Source organism: Natator depressus, chromosome 5 (genome assembly GCF_965152275.1).
Source record: "Natator depressus isolate rNatDep1 chromosome 5, rNatDep2.hap1, whole genome shotgun sequence".
Taxonomy (NCBI): Eukaryota; Metazoa; Chordata; order Testudines; family Cheloniidae; genus Natator; species Natator depressus.
The window spans coordinates 40,038,732-40,055,330 of NC_134238.1; the positions used below are offsets into that span (position 1 = coordinate 40,038,732).

The 16,599-nt window shown below is 45.1% G+C and overlaps 1 protein-coding gene across 1 annotated transcript in view; it reads left to right on the forward strand.

Moving 5' to 3' along the window:
• Positions 1–16,599, forward strand: part of RNF180 (ring finger protein 180) — a 497,847-nt gene that overhangs the window by 357,051 nt on the left and 124,197 nt on the right. The window contains exon 4 of the mRNA XM_074952619.1: positions 14,087–14,225. Within this exon, the coding sequence (XP_074808720.1) occupies positions 14,124–14,225 (102 nt within the window). The 5' untranslated portion in view covers positions 14,087–14,123. The remainder of the gene's footprint in view (positions 1–14,086; positions 14,226–16,599) is intronic.

The following is a 16,599-nucleotide window of genomic DNA, read 5'->3' on the forward strand; positions in this document are numbered from 1 at the left end:
ATTCCTCATGAGGAGAGAGGTGGGAGGCAGTTTGCCATTGGGAAAAAGCACAAGCTAGATATTTCTTGCTAAAATGATGAGTAGTGAAATAGTTAAATGTTGAGATTTAAAGTGTTTTTAGCTTACAGAGTTGGTAACCTATTGTGATGAATGGGGATAGCTCACACCACTGAACTATAGTTTCAGTGTTTGTGAGATTGCAGGAAAATAACAATGCATCAATTTTTCATGTTCATGTTTTCAAGATTTTCTCCACAATCAGAAGGGCCATGAACATTTTAAAAAACTAGAAGCTTAGCTTCAGGATCAGTCTTCTACAGGGAAGGGAAAGATTCCATGGCAATTTTACAACTCTAGAATATATTGGCCTCTTTTTATAACTCATTAACCAGCCATAGAATATCTATGATGGGAGTTTGCAACATCAGAAAGTAGATGCATACTCTCCTCCACTGGAGGGGGCTGTGAGTATTCAGCACAACCCCAAAATGTTAGTGGAATTTTCCAAGCATGAGGGATGTAGCAAGGGCAGCTGATGAACATGCTGGTTGACTGGATCTGCATGACAATCCATCAGTGAGGTTCCTAGTCTCTAGGGAGTCATACAGCCACAATCTCGAAGGGAGGGCAGTGCAGTGATAGAAACCACCTATTCTTCCTTGGGATGAAGCCTATCTGGAGTGCAAGAAGTAAGACTGGCAAAAGGAGTTGGAAACTGGGTCTTCTTTACAAATTGGAACTTTCCAGCCTCAGGTCCTAGTCTACCTACCCTTCCTTGCATCAGGGAAAAATGATAGGTAACTATATAGTTAAATATTTACCAGCAGACCACTCTGTCCTAAAATGCAAAATGGATGACTTCATCTTTAAAAGAGGATTTTTTTTACATAAACCCCTGTGTGGGAAGTGACTTTACCTTATAGCAAAGTAAAAAGATGCCATGTTTGATCGTTAACAAGTTTTTAAAGATGTTGGGGACACTGGGGCATGGCCACTAGGTAACTCGAGGGGATGGAAGACCACGAGTGTCGATGAAGCCCCCTCGCACTAGGCCCAAGTGTCCTTGGCCCCCCCTCCCGCCTGGAGGCACTCGCAGCAGCTCAGCGTACTAGGCCCAAGTGTCCTTGGCCCCCCCGCCTGGAGGCACACACAGCAGTTATGCTGAGAATCTGCAACAATATGCTGCAGAGTCAGACTGCCTGAAACTAAGCAAGGCCAAACAGGGCAGATATGGAAGAACAATGCTGAATAAAGCAGCTTTATGTATGGTTTAAGAAATGATACAGAGCACAAGGGCACTAGCTGGGAACTGGATTGGCTGGCTATATGGATACTTAGGGCAGCTTGCTATTGGATAAGTATGCTGGGAAAAAGGATGTATAAAAGCCTGTGTAACTTCCTGCTCTGTGTGCAGGATTTGAGATTTTATTCTCCCTGTACTTTTTTGCAGCTGCAAATAAACTTTTCTGCTTCTCCACCCCGTTGTGATTATTGGGTGTCGCACACGGGGTAGCGAACCAACTTCAGCTGTTGTTTAGCATCTCGGCACTGGGTGCCGGCAACAAAGACAAAAAAATAGAAGTAGCTTGCAAAATATCTGTACAGACACTGAATGTATAGTCCAGGATGAATGCAAACTCAGGGAGATTAAAATAATTGAGACAGGGATGGAGTAAGGACCTCTATAAACTCAGGTTCATGATTTAGGATTTAAGCTATAAATATTTTTTCAACAATAGATGATAACAGCTGTTAGGATATAGATATTCAGGCCTGTCTGTAAAGGCCTATACTCTAAGAATTTAGGTGTATTCTTATCACTTGGCTAGTTATAGAGGTATAAAAGAATCAAAATCACGATCTGCTGGTATAAGAGCCTTCTCTTACTGTGACAGTCTGAGGCCCTGTTCTTAGGCTAAGGCCTTTGGCTAAGCAGCAGAGATAGCCATAAACTGGGAAGCAAATGGTCACATCCTCACATTCCAAGCTAGTCACATTCAAATAAGGTGCTATTGGGCTGTTAGGAATACAATCCTGTCCTGATAATGCCTATCGCCTCCAGAGAAAGGGAAATGCCTAGAAGATGTAAAAGGAAACTTAGTTTGATAGCATCCTGTCTGGCAAGAACTCACTTATCAATAGCTGGGATGTGAAATCCTCATTTCTGTGTTTGTTCTATCACTGTAGTCCCCATTTCCCTATTGTCTGTATAATCTCTGTCTGGTTCTGTAATTGTTTGTCTGCTGTATACTTAATTTTGCTGGGTGTAAACTAATTAAGGTGGTGGGATATAATTGGTTACATAAATCATGTTACAATATGTTAGGATTGGTTAGTTAAAATTTCAGGAAAATGATTGGTTAAGGTATAGCTAAGCAGAACTCAAGTTTTACTATATAGTCTGCAGTCAGTCAGGAAGTGAGTGTGTGTGTGGGGGGGGAAATGGGAACAGGGAATGCGGAAATTGGAATCATGTTTTGCTAAAGGGGAAAATGGGAACAGGGAATGGGGCTGGGGAAATTGGAATCATGTTTAGCTAAGGGCAGGAATGGGAACAGGGACACAGGTGGGGCTCTGTGGTGTCAGAGCTGGGAAGGAGGATACTAAGGAAGGAAACTGGAATCATGCTTGCTGGAAGTTCACCACAATAAACATCGAATTGTTTGCACCTTTGGACTTCGGGTATTGTTGCTCTCTGTTCATGCGAGAAGGACCAGGGAAGTAAGTGGGTGAAGGAATAAGCCCCCTAACATCTTGGTGCCAGTGACTTGGATGCATCGCATCAGTTAGGTGAGTGGCAGCCTGTAAGTCCCCCTCCCCAGCAGTCCGTGCAGCTGCTTTGAGGGGGTATAGCTAACTCTCGTGATGGTAGTTGCAGGTTCTGGCAAGCCAGGGTAAAGGATTTTTTGGATAAATGGATAAGGAAGAACCAGGGCCCATACCAGGTGCAGGGGGTCAATCTGGGTTGAGATTAAAAAGGAAATGGAGGAAGTGTTAGGGGACCCAGGGGGATGGACAAAGTATGATGGAGGTCTGCTGTATTCCACTGGAATTTTTGGAGTAAAAGATCCATTGGTATCCACGGAGACAAGTGTTTTACTGCCTCTTTGAACAGTCTCAAGGTAAAGACAAAAAGAAAAGGAGTACTTGTGGCACCTTAGAGACTAACCAATTTATTTGAGCATAAGCTGTAGCTCACGAAAGCTCATGCTTATGCTTAAATAAATTAGTTAGTCTCTAAGGTGCCACAAGTACTTTTTCTTTTTGCGAATACAGACTAACGTGGCTGCTACTCTGAAAGGTAAAGACAGCTGTGTGATGCATCTGATGAAGTGAGCTGTATCTCACAAAAGCTTAAATTTATTTGAGCCTAATCTCTAAGGTGTCACAAGTACTCCTTTTCTTTTTGTGAATACAGACTAACACGGCTGCTACTCTGAAACAGTAAGAGAAGGCTCTTACAGCGGCAGACCGTGATTTTTATTCTCTCTTTTTATACCTCTATAACTAGCCAAGTGATAAGAATACACCTAAATTCTTAGAGTATAGGCCTTTACAGACAGGCCTGAATATCTATATCCTAACAACAGCAAGTTTGGGTGCAAGATAAAGGCAAATTTGGTATACATTGAGTTGATGTAGACCAAGGAAAGAAATACAGGCACTAGGAATATACTACCGATCACTTTGCCAGGATGGTGACAGTGATTGTGAAATGCCCAGGGAGCTTAGAGAGACTACAAAAATAGTTGAAATCCCCCATTATTATTGAATTTTCTATCTCATATTGAATGGGAACATGAACCTGAGGATGAGAGGCAGAGATAAAATTTCTAGACACTGTTATTGACTGATTTTTGGAGCAGCTAGTCCAGGAACCCACCAGGGGAGAGGCAATTCTTGATTTAGTCCTAAGTGCCCCCACAGAATCTGGTCCAAGAGGCAAATGTAGTTGAAGTGCTTGGTAATAGAGATCATAATGAAATTAAATGTAACATCCTTGTAGGGGGGGAAATGCCAAAGAAACCTACCACAGTTGTATTTAATTTCAAAAGGGGGAACTACACAAAAATGAGGCTAGTTAAATAGAAATTAAAAAGGAAGAGTTACAAGAGTGAAATGCCTCTAAGCTGCATGGAACTTTTTAAAAACACCATAATAGAGGTTCAAACTATATATATCCCAAATTAAAAAAACAGTAAGAGGACCAAAAAATGCCACTATGGTTAAACAGAGTAAAAGAGGTGGTTAGAAACAAAATGACATTTTAAAAATTGGAAGCATGCGCAGCGGGTGAAGCCCCACTTTGGGGAGGCTAGCCCCCAGCTCCACCCCTACTGCTCACACCCCCCCAACCTGGAGGAGCCTGAGGCTGGCCAGAGGCCTGAGCTGCCCTGCCCCGAGGTGCCCTGAGCCAGCAACACTGTGCCTCCCCAGACCCCAAGCTGCTGTGAGGGAAAGCATCTTGGACTCTCCTCGGAAGAAGCTTTTGCTATGCCCCAGGCAGGTCCCAGGGCAGCTGAGGAGGAGGTATTTGCTACGCAGCTTCCTGGGTTCATCAGTAATCTCTCTGGAGCCCAGGGAGATAACTGATGAGCCCAGGAAGCTGAATAGCACATACCGCCTCCTCAGCCACCCCAGAACCTGCGTGGGGCATAATAAAACAAAAACTTCCCCTGCCAAACCTTGCAACCAGGAGTCAGGCGGCCGCTGCAGTGCTGGGGAGGCAGAGTCTCCCCTGGCCTATTATACCCACCGCCCATGATTGGAAGTCAAATCCTACTGAGGAAAACAGAAAGGAGCATAAACTCTGGCAAGTCAAGTGTAAAAGGGCAGACAGAAATGATTAGGGGTATGGAACAGCTTCCATACAAGGAGAAATTAAAAAGACTGGGACTGTTCAGTTTAGAAAAGAGATGACTCGACTGCGGGTGGCATAGAGGTCTATAAAATCATGAATGATTTGGAGAAAGTGAATAATGAAATGTTATTTATCCCTTAACATGAAAACCAAAGGTCACCCAATGAAATTATTAGGCAGCAGGTTTAAATCGAACATAAGGAAGTACTTCTTTACACACTGCACAGTCAACTTGTGGAATGTATTGCCAGGGCATGTTGTGAAGGCCAAAAGTATAACTGGGTTCAAAAGAATTAGATAAGTTAATGAGGATAGGGCCATCAATGGCTACCAGCCAAGATGGTCAGGGATGTAACCCTATTGTCTGGGTGTCCCTAAACCTGTGACTGCCACAAAGCAGGACTGGATGACAGAAGATGGATCACTTGCTAATTGTCCTGTTCTGTTCATTCCCTCTGAAGCATCTGGCATTGGATACTGTGAGAAGACAGGATACTGGGGTAGCTGAACCATTGATCTGACCAGTAGAGCCATTCTTATGTTATACTCTAAATGGATGTGAGCCTTGGACAAGCTGAATGAGGAAGATTTGTTTAAAAAGCCTGATGGGAAAGTTCAAATGTCCCATTGAAACAGCAGTATTTTTGCTGTATGTTTATTGTGAATTATTGAGATATTTGCTGTTATACTTAAAACCCCAGCTCCTGGAATCCTGTGATTACATGAGACTCTGCTTTCATTAAAGTATATAGCTCTAGTGGTTTTGAAGAAAAGCTTGAAAACATGACTCTGGTGCACCCTGATGGCTCAAAAACTTGAAGGTAAATAAAATGAACCTAAAAGTTATTACTATTACAAATCTCATGTGTTTTATGCCAATCATGATTTTTTTTGGAGCCTTCCTCATGATTGGCAACACAGCTCAGAGCCAGTTTCTAATAGGGGATGTTTATATGGGATGATTCCTACAAAAAACTTGACTGACGGTTAGACTGCTGTTGTGCTGTGATTCCTGCCTGTCACTGATAATGTCTCTTTGTTTTCTTGTACACCCGTCTGCGTCTAGCCATCTGTTGTCTGCTGTGGTATAGTCTGTAAGATGTGTAGGGACTGTGTGTTTGTACAGCACCTAGCCCAATGGGGTCTGGTCCCTGACAGGGGCTCCGGGACACCAACATTAGAGTGCCTTCATCTGCTCCTCCATCCAAGTGGCCGTTAAACGTGCAGCTGACCCCAGGGAAAGGATCTAGACCCCAGCCCTAAAACCTGTGCCCAGTCCAGCTGAGTGAAGGGGCATCTTGCGCTGCCCTGTTGTCTCCCCCTCACCCCACGAGGCGCGCGGGGTGGGGGGGTCACACACTAGAGCCCCCGGCAGCGCTCGCCCTCCCCCGCGGCCAGGACTCCGACCGGCACGGAGCGCTTTTCGTTGTTGTTTGTCTCCCGTCTCTTCCCGTCGGCAGCTGTTGCGCCCACCCGGGATCTCCGCCAGTACTCGGCCCCGCGCCTGCTCGAGCGGCCGGACCGACGGACACCCCCGCCCGGCGAGCCGCGAGCGGTAAGCGGGGGCTCTGCTAGCTCCGCCTGGCCGGCTGCCCCCGAGCCGGGGAGGCCGCGCCAGCCGGGACACAGCCGCCCGCAGCTTTGCGGGGCAGGCCCGGCCTCCGAGTGGGGCTGGGGGCGGGCCCCTGCTGGGGGGGACGTGCGTTGGGTCCGTTTCTGGGTGCGGCGCTCCGTGGGGCGGGGCGGGTTTGGCCGCCACACCGGCGGGAGTTTGCCGGGGCCGCTGCTGCTGGGTCGCCGCCCCCGGGGAGACGAGCCACAGGTTGCTTGTGTGGTTGGGGAGGGAAAACCCGCCTGTGGCTCCTCTCCCCTTACCCCCCCGCCGCCCCCCGGTCTGGGCACCCTACCACCGGGGCTGTGCCTCAGGGAGCTGGTTGGCGTTCGTGATCTCACTGCTTTGGGCAATGAAGAAATAGCTCAGCTGTCAGTGGGTCCCCGAGGCCAGCGTGAGCGACCCCCGGGATCACTCGCCAGCGCTGCTGGTATCCGCAGGCTTGGCGAGCTCTATGGATTTCGGGTTCCCTTCTGACCAAATGCAATTCAAATGTTTTGTGCCTTCCTGCTGCCTAGAAGAAGGGCGTTAAAGACCAGTGAGTTGGGGCTTGTCTAGTGCTACAGCTGCACCACTGCTGTGCTTAAGGACAGGTCTACATTTGCCATTTAAAGCGGAGAAAGTCCCTCTTTTGCACAAAAACCGTGGGAGCATCTACACTTGCCAATGACTTTTTGCAGTGAAACTCAGAAGTTTCACCACAAAAAGAAAACCACTTCCATGAGAGGTGTACAGCTCTTACTGGTGATGCTTTTGCGGTGACGTGCAAGTGAAAACACATTCTTCCTGTTTACACAGCTTTTAGCCTCCGCAGGATATCCCACAGTGCCTAGGTGACCACTCTGGGTAGCTGCTTTGCACCAGGTAAACAGACATCCGCCCCTCCCCTTGTAAAGCCCCCAAAACTTTGACACTCCCCTTCCTGTTGTCTTGGCTAGTGCTCACTTATCTGGCCAGGCGACAATGCCTGCTCCAGGGAGCAAAGGATCCCCTCCTTGGAGCAATGCTGAGCTACTGGAGCTGATCAGTGTTTGGGGAGAGGAGGCTCTGGATTTCTCCATTCCACCTATTTAACAGTATTATAATATTTTCAGAGATGTCTTCACTGAGCTGTCCACAATGCTTCCATCTCGTTTAAGAGAAATTAAACTAATTCAGAATGCACTCTGGTTTATATTAGTTGTTAAATTACGCTTTCCAATTTGAATTATTTTGCACTTGTCTATGTTGAATTTTATCTTCCATTGTATTGCCCAGTTACCTAGTCTTCTCTGGTCCTTCTGAAGGTCCTCATGGTCATTACAAGTCTTGACTAACCTAAACGTTACTGGCAAATGTTGTCTCCTTGCTATTCACTCCACCTTCTAGGTTGCTAATTACCTACATTGAACAAAAAGAAAAGGAGTACTTGTGGCACCTTAGAGACTAACCAATTTATTTGAGCATAAGCTTTCGTGAGCTACAGCTCACTTCATCGGATGCATACTGTGGAAAGTGTAGAAGATTTTTATACACACAAAGCATGAAAAAATACCTCCCCCCACCCCACTCTCCTGCTGGTAATAGCTTATCTAAAGTAATCACTCTCCTTACAATGTGTATGATAATCAAGGTGGGCCATTTCCAGCACAAATCCAGGGGACAATGTATACCTTCAGATCAGTGGCACTGCTATGGGTACCCGCATGGCCCCACAGTATGCCAACATTTTTATGGCTGACTTAGAACAACGCTTCCTCAGCTCTCGTCCCCTAACGCCCCTACTCTGCTTGCGCTATATTGATGACATCTTCATCATCTGGACCCATGGAAAAGAAGCCCTTGAGGAATTCCACCAGGATTTCAACAATTTCCATCCCACCATCAACCTCAGCCTGGACCAGTCCACACAAGAGATCCTCTTCCTGGACACTACAGTGCTAATAAACGATGGTCACATAAACACCACCCTACACCGGAAACCTACTGACCGCTATGCCTACCTACATGCCTCCAGCTTTCACCCTGACCACACCACACGATCCATTGTCTACAGCCAAGCTCTGCGATACAACCGCATTTGCTCCAACCCCTCAGACAGAGACAAACACCTACAAGATCTCTATCAAGCATTCTTACAACTACAATACCCACCTGCGGAAGTGAAGAAACAGATTGATAGAGCCAGAAGAGTTCCCAGAAGTCACCTACTACAGGACAGGCCTAACAAAGAAAATAACAGAACGCCACTAGCCGTCACCTTCAGCCCCCAACTAAAACCCCTCCAATGCATTATTAAGGATCTACAACCTATCCTGAAGGATGACCCAAGACTCTCACAAATCTTGGGAGACAGGCCGGTCCTTTCCTACAGACAGCCCCCCAACCTGAAGCAAATACTCACCAGCAACCACATACCACACAACAGAACCACTAACCCAGGAACCTATCCTTGCAACAAAGCCCGTTGCCAACTGTGCCCACATATCTATTCAGGGGACACCATCACAGGGCCTGATAACATCAGCCACACTATCAGAGGCTCGTTCACCTGCACATCTACCAATGTGATATATGCCATCATGTGCCAGCAATGCCCCTCTGCCATGTACATTGGTCACACTGGACAGTCTCTACGTAAAAGAATAAATGGACACAAATCAGATGTCAAGAATTATAACATTCATAAACCAGTCGGAGAACACTTCAATCTCTCTGGTCACGCGATTACAGACATGAAAGTTGTGATATTACAACAAAAAAAACTTCAAAACCAGACTCCAGCAAGAGACTGCTGAATTGGAATTCATTTGCAAATTGGATACAATTAACTTAGGCTTGAATAGAGACTGGGAGTGGCTAAGTCATTATGCAAGGTAACCTATTTCCCCTTTTTTTTTCCTACCCCCCTCCCCCCCCCGACGTTCTTGTTAAACCCTGGATTTGTGCTGGAAATGGCCCACCTTGATTATCATACACATTATAAGGAGAGTGATCACTTTAGATAAGCTATTACCAGCAGGAGAGTGAGGTGGGGGGAGGTATTTTTTCATGCTGTGTGTGTATAAAAATCTTCTACACTTTCCACAGTATGCATCCAATGAAGTGAGCTGTAGCTCACGAAAGCTTATGCTCAAATAAATTGGTTAGTCTCTAAGGTGCCATAAGTACTCTTTTTCTTTTTGCGAATACAGACTAACACGGCTGTTACTCTGAAACCTACATTGAACAATAGTGCGAACACTGATTCTTGGGGTACCTCACTACTAACCTCTCTGCATATAGGGGTGGCTTGAACATCAGGTTCCACTCATATTCTGGCTATGATTAGCCTTTTAAATTTACAGTGCTCTTCAGCTAAAGGTTTCTGAACATATGAGACAATGATTTAAATGTGAAGTTCTCCATCCTGTTGTTAATTTTAGTCAGCTATTGTAGTACAGCACTATACAATTAAAATTGTTATGGTACTGCTGTGGAAGTACTTAACAAAGAAGCAGTCAGCCTAAACACTACTCATTTTAGTATAGATTCACTGCAAAAGAACAAAGTAATCTATTGTTAAGACTCTACCTGTTTTTCCCCTTATCATCCACTTCTGTAAGAATTCGTATTCTGCGTCTGCAAAATACAAACCCCACAGACATTTGTGCCAAGTCTAGCACTAATGAAGAAGAGGTCATTATGGAAGATTATATGCAGGCATTTACTTTAAAAAAAAACCTTTTGTTACACAGATGTTTATTTGCAACAAATTGGGCTATAGGTTGTCTGTTTCCTCCATAGTGAGAGCTGAAGAAAAGCACAGGTGTGCAGAACTTTAATAGACCTTCAGGAATGTTCTCATTAAAGACAACTGCTAGGGCAAAATAATATTGCAAACTGCTGTAATTTGTTCCTCCAAGTTATTTATTTCCATTTTTTAAACTATGGTTTGACATAGCTGTACACTAAAGGCATTGTCAGACAGAAAAAGTAGAAAGAAATGAGACAGTTACTGTAAGATACTTATTATGAATGCATAAAATTAACTAAAATGTCTTTGCAGGTGGACATGAGGCAGATAAGAAAAAATTGTTTTGAAAATGCTCATATTGTGAAGCAACAAAACAAGTGATCATCTATTTAGCAAAATAAATGATTGAGTGCCTGCCAGATGTTGTTATAATACGATGGATTCTTTTAATGGTATGAAAAATGAAATGGTGCATAATGTAATATATAGATAAACAGGCCTTGTTTGAATACAGGTAAATGTCAAGGACTAGAGCTTTTTGGAAACTTCTGAAATACAAATTTGACCTAGTCAAAGAAACTCAAAACTGTATACAAAGAAATACCCCTTGTAGTCCTTATAGATTTGTTGTACTCTTGAGATCCTCGCTGGTGCATTGTTGGACTAAATACATAATTATAAATCTATATTATAAAATTGTGACAGGTTTCAGTCAGTCCTCCAAGCCCCTAGGGGGCGATGGAGAGCTATGGTCCCACTGGCAGGCCTTAGTCACACCTTTCGGGCGCTGGGGAATTAGCGGGAAAGGTGTGCCGGCACGAGTCTGCGGCACGCCCCTCAGGCAGGGGAGCTCCGGCACGAGTCTACAGCGCACCCCTCAGGCAGGTTGGCCGGGGTAGGGGAAAGCAGGCCCACCCAACTCCACTACGTTCCAGCCCAGGGCCCTGACAGTGGCGGGAGGAGAGGGTCCCGCCGCTGGGTCAGCGGGGAACCATCCGCGCCTGCTGACCAAACACACCCACCCCACAGTGCAGTTCTGCCCCTGGGCTACTTCCTACCCGGTCTCTCAAGCGGGTCTCTCAGGTCCCTCCAGCTCATCTGGGTATTCCGCTGCTGGCAGCTCCAGCTCCCTCTCTGTGTCGGACTCACGCTGGCCTGGGCTACAGCCAGGCCCCTCCAGGTCTTCCGGGTACTCAGCAGCTGGCAGTCCTGGTCGCCACAGGCCTTCCTCCCAGTCAGGTTCCTCCTGGCCCCGGGCCTCCCCTGGGTCAGCAGCAGGATCGCAAGGGAGCAGCCTGTGTCTGTCTCCCTCCCTGGTGCTCTCCTCACTGGGCAAAGGGCCTTTGTACTTCCTGTCCCACCCCTCCCCTTCCGGGGACTGGCGTAAGCTTGGTCTGGCCCCGCCCACTCTGAGAGGGTGGCTCTTTACCCTCTGGTTCGGAGGGGAGCCACCCTGGCTCCCTACAAAAATAGACAAGAAAGACTATCATCAGTCAAATAGATCAAAGCTAATTTTGTAATGCATACTTTGGATTTACATTTTCACAATGCATTTAAGGTGTGTTCAAAATTATATTTGCAGCAGCACTCCCTGAGTGGTATTATTCATTACATTTCAAGACCTGAGTTTGAATTGAATACTTTCTTGAGAGAGACATTTAACATTTGTATACCTTTTGACTGCTGCTTTCAAATATGTCATATGCTGATGGGCTACTAAAATAACTGTGTTGACTGTAACTGTGTAAGCAAAACTCAAGATACAGGGATGTTCTGTGTGGTTCAAAGCATTTGCATTTTTCAAATTCTTGCCATGTGCAAGACAAGGTCTTGAATGTGAATATTCTCTTTTTGCTTAAATGCATCTACCATGATCTTTCATTCAACTAATATTGATCTGAAGCTCCTACTTACTACTAAATACTAGTCTATTAGTTTCTCTAGAAATAAAAGAATATTGGAGTTTTAACATAAGTTCATACTTTACCTGTGAATTGAAAGCTGCAGAAAAATATGAAAAGCACTTAAGCGATCTGTCTTATTTCAGTGTCTGAGCATGGGTTGTTTTTTTCATAGTCTGGTTGTATGTTATAATCATTGTTACCATTTAAGTAAACAGAATATTGTTGTAACTAAAGCTTTGGTAAGAGAGCAGAAGCCTAGTTTACTGTGGAGGAAAAAGCAAAATGAAGAGCAAGTACTTTCTGCTGAAACAAGTACTCAGTTTTTGTCATAAATATGTGGATCATTTCATCGGTTTTCCTTTAATCAGATGATCTTTCTTCAGAAACCAAGCAGATAGATGACATGCAGCCTAGGCTATTGCTTGTTAGAGAGAAATGCAAAGGAAGGCAATAGGCTGTTCAAACAATTTCTTAGATATCTCCAAGTTTGTATTAGTGAAAAGTCAATAGAAATAAGTGTGAAATTGTTGACTCCATTGCAAATTGATCTTGCAGGAACACACAGAATCCTTCTGTGATCTTTTGCCAATAATTTTAAATGCCGATTTTAATTGCAATGTAATCTTTCAGTGCTCAGAGTAGGGATGGCCAGAGCGCCATGATCCAAGGGACCCTTTAAACATAAATTTTAGGTTTAATTTTCAAGTAGCTGGCCCAAGAAAATCAGAAAAAGCAGGGGACTGGAACAGGAGGTGGATTTCTGGGAGGACAGGGGAAAGGGAGAGTTTTATAAGGTCCCTGACAGAAAGATTGAAAGAGAAATTGGGATGGGGAAGAGTCTTAGGGAAGACCAAAGAAAATTGTGGACTACAGTGGTGAGCAAAGACCGAATATCAACTGTCATCTCTTTCTGTTTGGTGGTGTCTTAATTTAAGTCTCTGTCTTGCAAGTGGGCTGACCCTTGGGCCGGAGTGATGTCCCTGTTGACTGTAGTGGTAGGGATCCTCTCACATAGAGTAACTTGCAGGATCAGAGCTTTAGATAGTAAACTCATTAGGGAAGGGACCTTGTCTTTTTGGTATTCTAAAAAAACGTGCAGATATATGGTGCTATATAACTGTTTACTCCTGGGGGAAATCTGCAATACTGCACAATGCAGAATCTTGCAGAAATTAATTTGCATGCTGAATTTCCTTTCCCTCACAGAAATGGGCTGCAGTGCTGCTGGCCCCCACTCAGGGCCTCTGGACCCAGCAGTGCCCAGCTCGCATATAGAAGACACTGCCAGGGGGAGGGGGAAGGAGCCAAAGGCAGCTGCAGTTCCCCACATGCCCTGAGGGAAGGAGACAGTGGCATACAGGAAACCCCACACAAGCCTGGGACCAAGCATCAGTCTATTTCTTCCTCTGGATCCCTGGGCTCTGAGGGGTAGGGGGGCGGGTGTCTGGGCTGGGGAGCTCTGCAGCTGGGCTCTGGGAGGTAGGGGGGTTTGGGTGTATTGGCTGGGGGGGTCCCATAGCCAGATTCTGGGAGGGAGGGGTTGTAGGTGTCTGGCCCCCCGACTGAGCTCTGGGGGAGGGAGGAGGGAAAGATACAGGAACTGGGCTGTCGTAGAGGTGTCTTTAACACTCTTCTCCTGGGGGAATTTTTGTGAGTGTCTGTATTGTTACAGACATACTTGCTGACAGGTATTTTGAAATAAATTACCAAAATAATTGAAACTGGTGTGATTATGTAGTGTTATTTTGACAAATGAAATTTGCAGAATTTTTAAATATTGTGCTCAGAATTTTTATGTTTTTGACGCAGAATTCCTCCATGAGCAATTAACAAACTGGATGAAGGGTACTATATAAAATCAAAGTAGTAGTAGTATTTGTTGCTAGTGTGATTAGGGACTGCTCATGTGACTAAGAATTGTAGGCTGACGCCCTCTGTAATTTGAACAGATTACAGGTGCTTAAGAAAATTATACATTTTTATTGTCTTTATAGCTTTAACAGATAAACAATTGAAGAACCAGAAGTTAAAATGAATACCCTAGAAGGTGGCATGCTTCGTTGCTGGAAGTGTAGAAAATACATAGCAAATTCTGATTGCCTCATAAAATGTAATGGAAAACAACTATCTGAAGTAAGTATAGTTTCTTTATTTTTCCATTGTCCTTGATTTAGTATCTACATATAAAAAGATTCCAGGAATGTCGCTGTGTGTCACTCTGCAGTCAAAATGTCTGTACAGTCAGTGTGAAGCGATGAAAACAGCAGCAAGCATGGTTCAGGGCTCTTTCTGTTCAGAATATCACCAGGTTGAATCATCACTGGGTTTTGTTGTCTGTTACCATCCAGATTTTATGTTCTTAGCCATTTTGATTTAACAAATTACTCCTGTGTGGTGTACAGCTACAGTAAGGCATGTATCTATGCCATGCCAAGAGTTTTAGACCAATGCGATGTCAGAGGCAGCTTAATCACCGCCCTTACTCTGCAGCTAATTTGCATACATCAGTTTCATTGGTAATATGAGGGAGACTGCACAGATGGTAGACTACTTGACCCAACTGCCACCTGCATAAATCAACACAACTCTCCCAGAGCATAACACCCCCCCCAAGACACAACAACCCAACCCAAGCACAATAACACACACACTTACCCCAAATACACATAGCCCCTCAACACAGCACACACCCCTCATTTGCGACCTACAGAAATCAATACAATTATCTGTCAACCTGGGCTGGGACACTCGCTCCTGCAGGCGGTGTAGACATCCCTTTTGTAGCTCTGCCCATTTCCTCCACATTTCACTCTTGGCTAGCTTAGGCAGCTCTCCATTCAGTTTTCTGGCTTCTGAGAATCCCTTTCTAAGGGTATGTCTACACTTGCAGAGTTTTTGCGCTGTAAGTTTCACCAGTGATAGGGAACCGGTGAGTGTAAAGTGCTGGTTTGTGTATTTACAGGGATGGGGTGGATGTGTCTTTACTTGGCATCAGAGCTGCTGGCCAGAACGGTCACCTAGGCACTGTGGGATATCCTCCAGAGGCTAAAAGCTCTGTAAACAGGAAGAACATGTCTTCACTTGCACATCACCACAAATGCATCACCGGTAAGAGCTGTACACCTCTCGTGGAGGTGGTTTTCTTTTTGCGGTGAAACTTCTGAGTTTCACCACAATAAGTCACTGGCAAATATAGACACTCGTATGGTTTTTGCGCAAAAAGGGACTTTTTCCACTTTAAATGGCAAGTGTAGACATGCCCTTAGGCTCCTAACTCTCCCCATATAATGCATGGGGGGTCTGGGCATCTAACTTGGGACTGTGAATTGTGTTGGGCAGCAGGGAAACTAGGAGTTAGGTGTTGCAATGCATAAGTTCCCTTTGTGACTCTAGACCTTAGTTATTACCTTTGTTCTGTAGCATGATGAGGGTTGATATGCCTTATACCAGGGATCGGCAATTCTTTGCACGCAGCCCGCCAAGGTAAGTCCCCTGGAGGGCCGGGCCAGTTTGTTTATCTGCCGCATCTGCAGGTTCGGCTGATCGCAGCTCCCATTGCCCGCGGTTTGCTGCTCCAGGCCAAGGGGGGCTGAGGGAAGCAGCGGCCAGCACATCCCTCGCCCCGCGCCACTTCCCGCAGCCACCATTGGCCTGGAGCAGCGAACTGTGGCCAGTGAGAGCCGCGATTGGCCGAACCTGCAGACGCGGCAGGTAAACAAAGCGGCCCAGTCCGCCGGGGGCTTACCCTGGCGGGCCGCGTGCCAAAGGTTGCTGATCTCTGCCTTATACATTTGTATGCTAGCTTGTGTAAATGTAGATATTTTTATTATTCATGTAAAAGTCCAAACCTTTTTTCGAATCCCGATAAACTTGTTGCCTTAATATATCGTAACAGCGAGTTTTTTGGTGTCATAAAATATAAAGGGAAGGATAAACACTTTTAAATCCCTCCTGGCCAGAGGAAAAACCCTTTCACCTGTAAAGGGTTAAGAAGCTAGGATAACCTCGCTGGCCCCTGACCAAAATAACCAATGAGGAGACAAGATACTTTCAAAGCTGGAGTGGGGGGAGAAACTAAGGTTCCGTCTGTCTGTGTGTTGCTTTTGCCGGGACCAGAGCAGGAATGCAGGTCAGAACTCCTGGTGAGGAGGGATTTAAAGGTGTTTACCCTTCCCTTTATATTTATGACAGTGGGCTTCATACTGACATGCATTTTAAGTAAAGTTAAATTATATATGCCAGATACTTCTACGTGTCAGATTGACTGCTGCTATTTACTTTAAAAAGGTGAGGCATGGGAGATGTGGTTAAAAAAATATCGTAACTCACCAGAGCTGATGTCTCTTACAACAGAGTAGCCTACACATTTAAAATACTATTTTTTTTAAATTCACAACATCTTAATTAAAAATAATCATACAGAAAACAATGAATGAGCACCTCCTGCTGCTTTACAACAGCAGTTAATTATCAAGCTGTCTTTCCCAAGATATTCACCATCCCGCTG